The following is a 14,496-nucleotide window of genomic DNA, read 5'->3' as shown; positions in this document are numbered from 1 at the left end:
CTTGAAAATTGCCTTGACTTGAGCACCAGCTAGAGTGACCACACTCATGCTAATTAAGTAGTTGTCAGAGAGTCTTAAGTCCTCTGTTTGCTTTATCAGCATTTCAAACTGAACCCTGGCAACTGAGTACTCTGGAACAAACAGAGCAGCAGATACTGCACAAGACCTGGAAATGAACACATGCCAACAGTGAAGGCAGCCACCTCTGCTTCTCCAGCCCCAGCCAGCCAAAGGTGCCTTCAGTGGCAGAGAAACCACAGCGCCAGAGAGCTGTAGCAAATCCTATATCATGAAAATTCATATTGGTTTCCTGCCCCCCAGGGCTTTTCCTTGTCTTTTCCACCCACATGGGCAGAATGACCAAGGAAAGCACTGGAATCACCTCTCCAGCAGCACGAGGAGAAGCAGCAGCCTGGTTACACTCAAAGCCCAGTGACTGACATTGTCATCAAACCAACTGGCTGCTATGGACCAAAATCAGAAGCCTGCGGTCAGCTAAGGGGCTTTGGGGCAGGTTTCCTGCTGTCAACAACAGACATCACCTTGCTGAGGCAACACATCACCTGTTACTCAAGGCAGCTCCTTGAACTTACTTCAAGCATTTTAAGTGGCTGCTGAGCTCGTCTTCTCAAGTAGGCCCTGTTGTTTCCTCAAGGGATTCATGCTGAAATCAAGACTGTTTACAAATGGTTGACCCCTTAAATTAAATTCTTCGTTGAAATGCTTCAGAAGTTCACTATCACTAAAAGCACATAATCTGCTTTTAAATCATGTGAGTTAATCAAATTACATGTGTTGTTAGTTAATTAGTTCAGGAGTCACTGACTGTATCATCTTTTCCACTCTTTACTTACATTAGATAAGGTATCACGTTATTGTGGCTATAAAGATTGCTCTTTCAAAATTTGGAAAATGAAAACATTTTAACAGAAAGAACATGGATTTATACCAGCAACACTGTGAACAGAGCCAGTGGCAACACCAGGAAAATGGAGTAATTGCCAAGAATCATTCCCAGTGTGCTGTCCAATTTTACAGGAGGAGTACTGGCCACTTCAGGGATCTCTTTCAAGAGTATATTAAATACTAATGTCACACACAAATAATGAGCCACTCAAAAATATGGCTTCATGCAAAAGCAAGCTAAACATCTTTTTTCTTCACCTTCTACAAAGCATTTTCAAGTATGCTTGAAGTCACACAAAAATATTAGAGGTTGCTTTTAAAAATTATAATAATAGATACCAAAACTTGCAAAACACGTTCTGCATTTGTTTAAAGGAAACTTAAGGTGGTACCACAAGGTGAGGAACCCCTAGAACTAAAAATCAGACAAAGAAGGCAAGTTTTGCAAATAAGTACTTACTGTAAGTTTGGTCTTACTTCCTTCCACTATAACTCCAAGTGTGTTGGCAATCCAGAAATAAAATATAAGCTTAATAGAACACACAGAGATTAATCCATTTATATTTGTAAGCAATACGTAATCATTCTGATTTCTCATTTAGCACTCTTCTTTCTTCCAGGTAATAATAAATACTGCTCATAATTCATGGCAACAATATTTTAAAAAAATAATCACAAGTACTTCTGAAGTGCTTTATGATTCCTAAGTTTACCACTAATATAAGAGATACAGCCAACAAGTAACACATTTCAAAAAAATTTTAAGTACCAGATTCCACTGGAGCAGGAGAGAAGCTGAATGCCTAAATTACTCTGACTTCGCTGAAAATCCCAGTCTAGCTTCAGTGAGGCCACACAGAAATTACAATTTGCCTCCCTGGTGAAAACCTGCATTCTTAAATGTGTAAACCAAAATACTACTTAAAATAGTTCATTAAAAGGGACATTTCAGCTAAGCAGAAATCTGACTTAGTTTCTTCACTGTGGAGAGAGGTTACTATGCCTAATGCAGCTAACAGACCTGGGTACACCTACACACAGGTTTTCATTTCCAGTCATTTTATCACATGAATAATCAACTAAAGACAATGAAATTATCCTAGAGTTTGAGCAAGCATACGCTGAAGTGCTCTCTTGGTTCAAAAACTCCCAAAGACTTGACAGTCTAAATAGTTTTTTAATTACTTTTAAAGCACAGGTCATGTATTGCTAAAATGTTATGGTTTGGGGTTTTTTTATACTCTATATATGATTTATACAAGCATTAAACAACACATGTTTCACGAACTAATTCTCCCTTTTGTTTTCTTTCCCTGAGGAAAAAAATCCCTTCATGTTATTGCTAAAGCAAATTAAATCCTGGGTGTCTGTTTTATTTATTAACTGCATGATAACAGCATGAGGCATAATACATTTGTCAGAGTCCTTCTCTACTGAAGTATAATTTCTGCTGTCAGCCTCTTTATGTTTATACTCAATATTCTAGATGTCTTTGTTTCTTGGAACATACATAAGCACACATTTATATTTTTCTCCCAGAATAAGTATAAACGCTATTGGTGAACTGTTTCACAACACCCACAACAAAGAGCCATAAATAGCTAACATACTTAGTCATTCTCCATGAGTTTTATATGATTTATTTGAGAGATTTAATAATTTCTTTTAAAAAGTCACAATAATAACTGTTTTATCTTTTTACACCATAATTATGATTTGGAGCATTGCTTTTCTTATTTCACCCAAGCATACCACAACTCATGAATAAAATATGACAACTTTGATAGCATCCATTGCTGTGGGTTCATCCGTAACAGGAAACGTGATTGGGGTACTAAGAGCTCCCTTTTTCTCCATAAGCCTTTGTTTCTGAAAGTAAGCTTTTATTTAAATAGAACTGCCACATGTGTCCCCCCTTTTCTGCGTTTCTTGCCATTAGCAGTAACACCAGCAATAATGTTTACTCTTTTTTTTAATGACTACATTTCGAAGCGATTAGGATGGCACGAAGCAAGACGAGCCGAATATCCTGTCTGAAAGCTGGCCCTCACATGATATCAAAAAACATTAAAAGCAATGCCAGTATCAGAGAACAAAAAGCTAAAGCAGAGGACATAATTTAAATATGTGAGCAATGCTATTGTAAAAGAGAAACTTTTTTTTCTGGCTCCATAATTAGTTACAATGAAGGAAACCTAAATTACTTCCACCATTTCCCAAACAAGATCGCTGTACCTAATACTGCAGGGTCCTCCTACCACAGCTTGTCAGTACATTTCCTTAAAAGGAAGGCTTCGGGTAAGAGCAATACACGAGGTTTCCAAATCATCAGCATTTACCAAATTATTCTACAAATATCATGTTTCAAGGCTGTGCTGCTTCACTTTCCAAACAGCATGATGAGCATCTGTAGAGTCCTCCACAGATGAAGAAAAATTATGACACATACACACACAAACCCCACTCTCCTCCCACATATCTTGGCTTTGTTATTTTCCCCAGTCCCCAGGAAGAGGCTGTAAATTTTCAAAATTATTATTCTCAATGAGCTGAAGTAGAAAGAGAGAAACAGAGGCAGATATTAATGCCATCTGTAGACAGCCCATCATAGAAGCAACAAGTATTTAAACTCCAAGATCCAGTTTTAGGTGTATTTCACTCTTAGAAGATCCTTGCTATGTTCCAGTTTACAAAAAGTTTTTTAAAAATGAAAATAAAAAAATAAAAGAAGGGGGCTACACAATAGAGAGCTAAGCTTTACAACACAAATTTATCTCCTTTGGAAGCATCTGTTCCCACTGATACCAAATGGAAAACTCACAGTTTCAGAGGGCAGAGGGAGGAGTCACCTGTATGTGCAAGGGAAGACAGACTAAAACAGTCCCTGCAGCTGTAGTGATCCTATACTATTTTTCCTATTTACAGCACAGGGGACCCACAACAAACTCTGCTGTAATGTAAGACATGTTGCCACAAATGAGGGAGGATGGGGGACAGAAAAGCTGCAATGAGAGGTTTTTAGGAAGCAAAATCAATTCTGAGCTACAGGACTTACTGCTCTAAAACAGTGATTCCCAGATCCCTGTTGTCAGAATTACAGGACCAACTTTGCTATTTTAGCAGATACACAACCTATAACGAAGGATTTCACCCCATGTTAGAGTGGGCATCAGGTGCCAAAACCAATTTTTGCCCATTATATTCGAAAAAATAAAAACCTAATGTTCTGCACTTTGTATCATTGAATAGGCCACAAAAAGCAAGGCAATCACATGATATAATGCCATAAAACCAGCACAGTATGACATGAATGCTTCATGCCATTTATGTGGTGAAAATGAAAAAATAACAGAAAAAGCGTTCCCCTTCTGTGTCATTTATACACCCACATGGCAGGTGGCTGGATTATTCTACAATTTGGCATAGAAGAAGTAGGTTGAGGTCTCAAGTAGCATCTAATCTTTATTCTTGATAGATAGTTCAAGACAGCAGGATTTTTCACCACAGGAAATGGTCCATGCCTGGCTCCTTTATAAGGTCTGGTTACATCTGCCCTTGTGTACTTCTTTAAGGTACAAAATCTTAAAAAAAATCTCATGTGATAGTAATTTCAAATAACACCACTTCCTCTTAGGCAAAAGATGTAGCTGTGTTTAGAAGTAATTTAATCAAGTTGGCCGAGTGTAAATATTTTTCTCAGTTATTAACAAGTTTCTACTAAAATTGGTTTAAAATTAAAGATTTCACCCTTGGGGTCAAAATACACCATAATGTGCCACTTTGTTTCATTGCCTACAGTGAGAACTCAATTCTTGAGCATTGCTTTTCCCATCCTCTGCATTTCAAGCAGTTTTAGCTCAGCAGTTCCTACTAATGCTCCAGTTCTGTTCTCTTTTAACCCAGCATCTGTTCAGCAACCCAGAGCTGCAATATGAGGTGCAGGGGCTGGGGCAGGATTCTTTACCCACACTACTCAGGGACTTGCCCCAAGGCAGCACAACTCCAGTGCCAACTCTGCTCCACCCCAACTTCCCACAGCTCTCACAAGCATCTGACAAGATGCTATAGAATATTGTTACTCCACTTTAATACTTGTTTACTAAACAAGGAGCTAATTACAGTATGATATGACTTAAGAGTATCCATTTGCCAAAATTGTTGCACAAGAAAGAATTTTTGTTGTATTCCTATTCTGATGAAGATACAAGAAGCTCAAACTGTTATTCTTACTTTCATCTGAGCTACTTTCATTTTAAGGACTTAGATGTTCACATGGTGTGGAACACCCTTACTAGCAGCATCAGAAACTAATTTCTGCATCCCCCTCTCAGCCCATTAAAGAGCAAAGAACTTTTGTTTCCTTTCTGCTTATCTTCATGATAGGACTTTGTCAACAGGTTGCCAGAAGCATTCAAGGCTTTTAGCACACTACAGAAGTACTGAAGTGCTTATCCCACTTCCCCTCTGTACTCACCATCGTGGCAAATGAAGACAAGACAAGTAGCACAATTACTGCCTCCCAGGAAAGCAAAAATAACTGTCAAGGACAGAGGCAATGTGTGCTCAGAATTCTCTCCTAATCATTACAGACATGATGGGAAATTCAAAAAATGTCAAGTAACAGAAGCCAGCATGACAGCATTCAGGACGGGGGAAAAAAAGGAAAAGTAGAAATTGGTCACTGTTGTTTAGTGTGACTAGTTTTCTATTTTAGTCTACACTTACTCCGAAGCAGGGGGCAGGGGTGTTTTAAACAAGAGAATACAGAATGAGAAACTCTGAAATGATTTACAAGTTATACCTTCATATCAATATGCTGGATAAATTTTACACCTAGACAAGTTTCTAACAATTCAAACATTAAACAAGAAACAGCCAAGACAGGATGGGTATTTAAGAGTATTTTAAAAACTACCTCTGGGAACTGACAAAGTTAATAGTAGTTTATGTATCTTCAAAGCCTCAAAGCATTGTTTAATAATTATGTCTCAGGTGATCTTTAATTTTCTCCACTGAAGATGATTCATCTCACTCAACCCCTCTTAGCTCACTGTATTCAATTCCAGATCATTTGTCTGTTCTGAAAATGGTTTTTGCAAAGGTAAAAACCCACACTTAGACTAATGGCTTCACTGAAAGAAAAAAATTGCATTGTGTATACAAAACACATTAAAATATTAGCTCTATTAAAATATATATATATAATTTATATAAGTTAGGCAGATGTTTGAATTAAAGTATCACAAGCACACCTTGCTCAACCCTCTGGGGATGAATATTCCAAAACCTTTCTTAACTACAGCATCACACACCTTTTTCCAGGGGGCTCCTGTCTCACAGTCAGTGCACAAAGGAAAGAACAAAGTAAAAACTATTTAACAAACAAGGATCCTAAGTTTTGCTTTATTTTTATTGTTCAAGGCTCACCTTGAACAGTAAATCTACCATATTCAAATCCTCCTCTGAAGGCAGAACACACCATGACCAAGCTACTTATTCCAGCACAGTATTTGAGCCTTCTACAAATATTAATGAATTCTCCATACCACTGTTGTTAGAGGCATTAGCACCTCAATTTTACAGGTGAGCAACACAGCAAAAGTAAGGTTCTAATTCACTAACACAAACCCCCACGTTATCCAAGTTGCATCCTCCAAAAACACTTGTTAAATAGCAGTGCACTTGTCAAATACCACGAGTGCTTTACAGCCACATCAAATCTAAACTTTCTGTGCTTTTCCTGATTATGCTGCCCTAATGCAGCCTGCACCATAAGCAAACCTTTACCTAACTCTACTCCCCTGGTCCAAGGCTGCAGTCTTTGTGTTTCCCATCCAGGCCACTGCCTCTCTCTCTCCAGGCTGCTTCTCCCAGCTGCTGTGCACAGCTCCCCTTACCACGCTCTTGATGCCTGCACCTCTCTCCCTTCTTCCTCAAGTTAAAGTCCTTGTATCATCCTTGTCACAATTTTCCTGCCTGGCCATCACCTGCTTCCTTCTTGGCCTGCAGCTCCTCCATACAGCTCTTTCTCACCTCTCCCCTCCCCATGCCCATCTGAGGCCATTTCCTTGCCCTGCCTGTCAGAGTTCACCTCATCCAGCTGCTTCCACCCATGTGCCCAGCACCAGCCTGTGTCACTCCTGGCTCTCAGGGGAGCCTGTTCATCCCAACCATGTCATTGTCACTCAGTCCTTGTCCCTAGACTTCCAGCTTTCACCCCCCTCATTCCCAGCTTCTACAGAGGGAAGAAGGGGTGAAAAGCAGGGAAGGAAGGGGTGAAAGCAGGACAAGCACTCAAGACCCCAAGAAGAGATCAAGGCCTGCTGATGGACACAAGCCCAGAAACTATCTCCATCAGAGAAGTCACAGTTTCCTCCATCCTGCTGGCTGCAGTCAGCCCAGCTGTTGGCATCCTCTTTAAATTCTCATTTTAGCTGTGCTTCACAGAGCAGCTCTGACAAAGGGCTAACACCTCTGTCAACACTCTGGGATGGTAGGCAGCTGCCATGGCTCCTAAGGACCAGGCTGGAGCTTGGTAAAACAAGGGAACATCTCAAGGGATGGGTGTGGAGCACCAGTGAGGATCCCACTCTCCAAGGGATGGGCTGGGCCCTATTTCTCACAACCCCACAAGCCTCCATCATAGGGACAGACACACACTGGCAAGAGAGGTGCCCATGGTTGCCTTCAGAGCCAGCCAGCCCTGAAAGCAGATCAGCTTTGAGTAAACCACCAATTCTGCCATGCCCAGGTGAGAGGGGGATTCTCAGAAGGGAAACCTCAGTGGAAAGACAAGAGAAACAGCAAAAATTAAGCACCAAGGAATGTTACCGCATGACGGGGGCAAGAGGCTGATCCACACCTCAGGTGTCAAGGTGCTTTTACTGACACATACAAAAGCTTTTTATCTGATGGCAGCTGCCTCTCCCTCGTGAACTCCCAGGACGCCCAGGACAGGCATCCCACAGGCAACATGGAGCAAAACCCCAATTTTACTCACCCCTGTAGGAACCAGAGTAGGCCTACACAGCATGACGCAGCAATGGCAAAATACCTCACTCTGACATTTAAAAAATAAAATAAAAGCTTACAAGTTCAAGGAGCTTGCAGAGTTTCCACAAAGATAAACCTGTGTGGTGTGGTGAGCTGCAGGACACCCCTGTGAGGGGATGTACTGCTGGTTCTGGCCAGCCCCACCTCAGAGAACAGCCCAGCCCCTCACCCAGGCCGGCAGTAAATCAGGGAAAGTGCATTTTAAAAGGGGGGGGAAAAAAAAAAAAATCTTGTCCAGCTGGAGGGGAGCAGCTGTGCAGGCACACAGCCACAAGTTCAAGTGACAGTGGGCAATAACTGGTTAAAAAAAAAATAAAAATAATAAACAGACATTCCTTTCCAACAGTGCAAGGGTCATCAGCTGCTCTGCCAACTGTCCCAAAGCACATAAAGGAAGGGGCTGCCAGCAGCCTCAGGTGTGCCCGGAGAGTCTGCCCCAAAAGCCCCAGCATTCCCACAAGGTGGGATATCCAGATACACCATCATGGAAAAGATACTAGAGCTACTCTCTCCTGTGACAGCTGAAAGCAGAACTAAGATTTCCAGCCACCCATGTTGTGCCTTCCTAATTTTTCTGCTACTATAATATTTCTGCTCTGTAAAAACAACACTGCTGATACTTAATATTTCCTATAAACATAGCAGGAGAGATCCCACAGAAAGCAATGACTCTTGTCTCATTATCTCACATAAAGAGGGACTGACGCCTGAATTCCAAAATTAAAAGTTTATCTCTCCTGCTCACTGCAGACCTCCCACCACCTGCCCCAGGAAGAATAATGACATGTTTCCTCCCTCAGCTGTTATCTGCTCCCTCTCATCCAGTCCTTGGCTATTTTCTGAGCTCTGCAGCTCACACACCTTGCACATTATGCTGGCGTAACAGAGTTTAACACTTGAAGTGGATTAAAACCTTGGCCATAGTACCCAGGCCACTGAGACTGAGGGTGAGTAGTTCAGCACAGATGGACAAAGGCAGCAGCCTTCACCTGGCCTTGGAATTCAGTGAGCACAGCTCAGTGCTGAGCTGCTGCCCCAAGCACATCACCAGGGCACAACAAGTGTATGCTGAAGACTATCCTACCAGAAGCAGAGCTAGCATGCCTGAAATAAAGGATATGTGCCCACTCCTGATGACAAGATCAACTTAGGCAATTGCTCTTATACACCAAAACACGGCAGAGTTGGCCAGCATTCAAACCTCTTTCAGTTTGGCACTGCAAAACTTGACTTCTTGGACTGAGATTCCTGGAGTGGGATCTGGAAACACTTCTACTCTCTAAGTGAGGAATTAGTCTAAAAAAAGTCAGGATTCATAAAACACTGAAGGAAAACACCAACAGAGAGGATTGCACTTCATCTGGAAGCTCAAGAGAGTCTTCTGGGAGGCACCTGTACCCACCTTAGAAGTGCAGCTTTGATCTCTCTTTTGGCCTGAAGCAGGACAGTCCTTTTGTTTCAGGAACTCAGCAAGTTTCACTCTTCTTTCACAAAAACACTGCCTTTCCCTGTGCTTTAAGATACTTGTTATTCTTTCACCTCTCCTGTTGGAGCCATGACGGTACAGAAAAGAACTCAGCAGTCTCTAGTACATAGTGGGAATAAGGAACATGACTGAACTCTGTGCTGCAGGAGCTCCAGGCCAGGTGTTTCTCTTAGAAATCCAGTGGGTGTTTAATACAAGTCAAGAAACGGTCAAGAACAAAGCACTGTGTATCTCTAGACTTTGAACAGTACTTGGTGGTTCCTTTTGCTGAGTGCTAAACATAGTATACATAGTAAAAAGACCATTCCTAATTTAAAGGCTCAGTTGAAAAATACTGCCAGATTGCTAGGAAAGGAAACAGCAAAGCCTTAATAAACTTTCGGGGGCGGGGGGAAACTGTTTTTTAAGTAAAGGCTGTAAGTCTCTGTTAGCTCAAAAGAGATGTTGCAGGAAGAATTAAAAAGAAATAGGCAGAGCTGACAGGTTGCAAAAATTTTACTTCCATAACAGGAACTGAACATGGAACAAAAGTTAGACGGGTTAAAGTAATCACATAATTTAACAGCTAGGCTAGAAATTGGTCTCAGTCTATCTAGAAACAAGATGACCAGTTAACATCCTCTTGCCTTATTTATCATCAGAGCTTCCCTCTGCCACTGAACTCAAGAGCCTGATAAGTCAGAGTCAGGACAAGCCCTACTTCCCTGCTATCTGAAACAGAGAACAGGACTGAGCCCCATCAAAGGAGCCATAGCTCAGGGTTTCTTAATGTACTACAATTTACATGATAATCCTGTTCTGATCCTGTAAATTTGTCATGTCTGTAAGATACTATTTACAGATGTCTTACGTTCACTGTTTGTAAGATGTTATTGTAAGGCATTAGGTGAAAAATTCATATTTTCCGTATGTTTCTTTAAGGCAGATTTTCCACCCATGCCCAGAACCATTTCCTTGAATTCACTGGAGATAAGGGTCAGACATCAGGATCCTGGGTGCTCCATTCCCCAGGAGCACTCTGGTCAAGCATCTCCACTTGCCCTCCTTTGTCCCTTCATGCTACAGCAACTCATCTGCCCACAAAGACATTTTTCCCCACTCTTGTGTGTATAAATTAAAACATACATAATTAAGACCCCACAATGTTAGGGATCTTAAGAATCAGACTGTTTGCAGAATTGCAATTATGAGTTACATATCTACATTTCCTCTAATTCACACTGTCAGCACTTACACTGCTTTTTTTTTAAATTTCTTCATTCCCATTTCACTGAGAATGGAACTGAAACATACAAATAACAGAACTGATCAATCAAAAATCCAGCTGAAATACTCTAACAATCAAAGTCCATGCCCAGCAGGACCACTCAGATGACCATATTTAATTATAGGTTTCTATGGTTTTCTGAATTAGGAACAGATTTGCTTGCCCAAAGGCAGCCCACATCTCTCAATTGCCACTTTGGTTCTACCACACTGTCACACAATTTGCAACAGAGCTGAATTTGTTTCTTTGCCTATAAAGCTGCTTCACACAGAAATCTGAGGTTTGGCTGTTAATATCAATATTACTAAAAAATCAGAATACTCCACCAGCTTCACTGGGATGGTCTCAGACTGAAATCACAAACTCTCCAGGGAAAAGAGTCTTTCTACATTTCCTCTAGGATAAATTAAATCATGACATCACTCCCCAGAAACTATGTAACAAACAGTATGTCACTAACTGTAAGAGAGCTATCACTGATCAAAAGCCTAATTAAAAATAATAGTTACCCTTTCTTTTGTGCATATCTTCATATCATCCCCCTTTTTCATTTCCTCTTTTTGCCTCTAAAGGCAACTGAAAGAACGCTCAAAACTTATAGAGCTTTCTCTTTCAAATAGTTTAATTCACAAAAATGAATCTCACTTAGGAGAACATTCCATATTTTCACTTACCCTGGACATATAACTGTCCGGGTTGGGGAAAAATTACCATTTCTCTACCTCAAAGATGTAAACTTGCTGGGACATGCAAAAGAACACTCTCAGTTTTAACAGCTCCAGTATAGCCATCTCACAAGACAGAAAATATTCCATGGGGAACTTTTTTGTAAGCTCAGAGCCCTGATACATTGCTGTCAAAGGTAGCAGGCGAAACTGTCACTGTAAAAACCACATGCCAAAGAACATACAAACTCTTTTTATTTCCTAAACTAGGGAATCCTCAGCAGTGAAAGCCTGCTAGGGAAGAGGTCTTCTAATGTCGCTCCATGTGCAGTAATCATGCTGCCAGGTGAACCAGGTCCAGCCCTGCCCAGAGGCTCCAAGGGCACACTGCAGCAGTGGAGCCCAGCAAGGCACAGCACACATGACCTGCTCACACGTGGTAAGGACAAACCAGAGCAGAGCTGTGCTGAGAGGACCACATCTTCCAGGCAGGAATAGCTGGTCCAAGAGGATACAGTAATTCTGAAACTAAGCACTAACTTCCAGACTCTCCTCTCCTCTGGGAGTGTCATGTTGGACAAGGGGTTTTTTTGTAGAGGGAGAACGCATTACTTCTAACTTAGACATAGCAATCGTCCATACATTGCTCCGAGTTCTATATTGGTTTTACTGCATGGCAAGATAGAAATCAAACCAGGAGTATCTCCTGGTTCCAGCCAAAGGACCTGGCACACAGCCAGACTGTAGTTGTACAGTAAGTCACCTCTGTGACTTAAAAAGGGAATCCATACAGCTGCCAACATACAGCTGACATTTAACAAATAACAGATAGGAACAAGAAGGGAAGAAGACAACAGGGCAGCCTCAGACTTCCATCCCAGCTGACAGCAAAGGCCTTCAGTCTTTTCACGACCCAAGGGCTGATGAGCTTTACTGAAGAGTCATTTTCCTGAGCCACCTTCCAGGAAGTTTTACACTAGAGGTGATACTCAAGCACAGGGCTGTTCCTGTGTGCAAGAAGAGTTTCTGTTCTGGGAATTTAAAAAAGCTTTATTTACCTAACTACAGTCTTCACATTGTTTATTCATTTCGTACGGTGAATGTTTGTTTATTGCTTCCCATGAACATTTATCTTTCAGTTTACCTGTTCATATGAATTTTTTAAGTTCCACCTTTTTTACACCAGTCCTAAGTTCCTAAACTACAGGTGGGCAACTCCAAGGAGAAAATAAGAGAATAAACAGAACATCTTCACCATTAACCTTTCAAAGCTACTTTCAGTCTCAATGGTCTCAATCCAAGTCCTGACAAACACATCTCGGACTTCTTCCCTACAGCTCTGACCACCAGTCTGTGAAAACTCACCACAACAGCTCATCAGCATGGTTGCAATTAACTGCATGGAACAGGAATTGGAATTATTAACATATTTAGGCCACTGCAGTTCTTAGAGGAATGACTATACTTTAATACTGTTTGTACATAATACACAAACCTGGAGTCAGGGTATCAAAAGAAAAACAATTGATATCTTTAAATTAAAGGAGTCAATGCTGCTCTTCTGGACACTAATTTGGGAATCAGTGAAAGTTAAGCTCCTTGTATCATAAAAGACAGGAAACAAATCCTGAGGTGGTCTCCAGAAGTCTCTCTCCTCTGACTCCTAAACTGGTCTTGGCCAGATAAAGAATGAACTAAGATTAGAGACCCACTTCCCTTATTACTTACAGTAAAGTCAGCTTGGACTGCAGATCCAGAACTGAAGCGAAATGAGATCATAATCATTTGCCTCTAAAAACAGCTACAGAAGATAGATATGAAAAAGAGAGACACTAACATGCATACTTCAACACTGAGTAAAGCACAGTAAAGAAAAAACATAGGAAATCTCCACAATAAAAATGTTCCCAATTATGCTTTAATTCACATGTTAATCTCAAGTCATAGAAATGTCTTTCTTGCGTAATCAGTATATTGTAGCAACTCACTGCTTCTACTCCTTGGGACATTGTCCCTTAATCTAGACCTTACTTAAATACATTGTAAAACTACATCCAGAATTTCACTCAGTAAAAATACAAACAAAACCAACGACATTTTAAAACATTTCACAAACTTTATGTTAGAAGACTTAATGAAGGGAGAAAAAAAAAAAAATCACAATTCAAAGTGACTTATCCTGTCCTTGATACTCAGCTTGGAGAGTTAAATACAAAAGTGCTCTATTGGCCACTTTAGCAGTTTTCACAAAGTTGATGAAAGACCTGCTACATTACCAAACAGTGTCAACACATTAAATGCCTTCTCATAGTTACACAGCTTTACTGTGTGTCTCTCTGCATGTATACGACCACAGAGGAAAAAAACACAAGAACACAACAAAGTCCATCCCTTGGAACCACTCGGACATATTTAGTGAGAAATAAATATTGGGCAGCATTGAAAACCTACCCAGAAATATTTCTCTAAATATTCCTTGCAACTACCTGACAGCACACACACACAAAAATATCATCTGTACATCAAGAACTAAATCCAATAAATAGAAATAAAAGAAAGCACCAGTTAAGTAAGACCACCATTACAGGGAATCAGTTAAGCATCAAAGCTCTTATGACCTTATGCAGACAGAAGCGAGATAAGAAAATTGAAGATGTTTCTCTCACCTTGGAATAAAAATGCTTTGCTGGCATTGTGTAGTCCTGACACTTGTGTTACCCCCAGGGTTGTGTTCACCAGATCCAGCTCTGTGATGATATCAATTTGTAAGTCAGGATCCATTCCAAATCCTACAGCTGTTGGAGGCAGAGAGAGTTAGATCAATTTTTATTTCAAATCACGTAATGCAAAGAACAGAGAAGAGTACCTAGCACAGACATTTCTAGTACCTTCCCACTCACACACACACTGTACACAGTAATTACTTATAAGACAGTGGCTCTGCTGCAGGAAAGAGAAGATATTCTATTCCAAGTCTTTCAATTAAACTATTTCCTTCCCAGAGATTTTACTACGCACATGTTAAAACATTCTAAAACTGATATATTTATCCAGTATCTTCATAAGGTGAAAGAGTAATAAATAAAGGAAAACATAACCACCTATGCAAAACGATGAGA

General features: G+C 40.6%; 1 protein-coding gene across 2 annotated transcripts in view; it reads right to left on the bottom strand.

Annotated features, from left to right (window-relative positions):
- The window catches only part of NELL1 (neural EGFL like 1), a 294,743-nt gene extending 280,574 nt beyond the window's left edge, over positions 1-14,169 (bottom strand). For both annotated transcript variants that reach the window (XM_017743660.1, XM_017743662.1), the window contains exon 1: positions 14,044-14,169. In XM_017743660.1, coding sequence (XP_017599149.1) covers positions 14,044-14,158 — 115 coding nt within the window. In that variant the 5' untranslated portion in view covers positions 14,159-14,169. The remainder of the gene's footprint in view (positions 1-14,043) is intronic.
- Positions 14,170-14,496: the final 327 nt, after the last annotated feature.

Source organism: Corvus brachyrhynchos, unplaced genomic scaffold (genome assembly GCF_000691975.1).
Source record: "Corvus brachyrhynchos isolate BGI_N302 unplaced genomic scaffold, ASM69197v1 scaffold169, whole genome shotgun sequence".
NCBI lineage: Eukaryota > Metazoa > Chordata > Aves > Passeriformes > Corvidae > Corvus > Corvus brachyrhynchos.
Note: the sequence above shows the minus strand (reverse complement) of the source record. Positions and strands in the feature narration are given on the sequence as shown.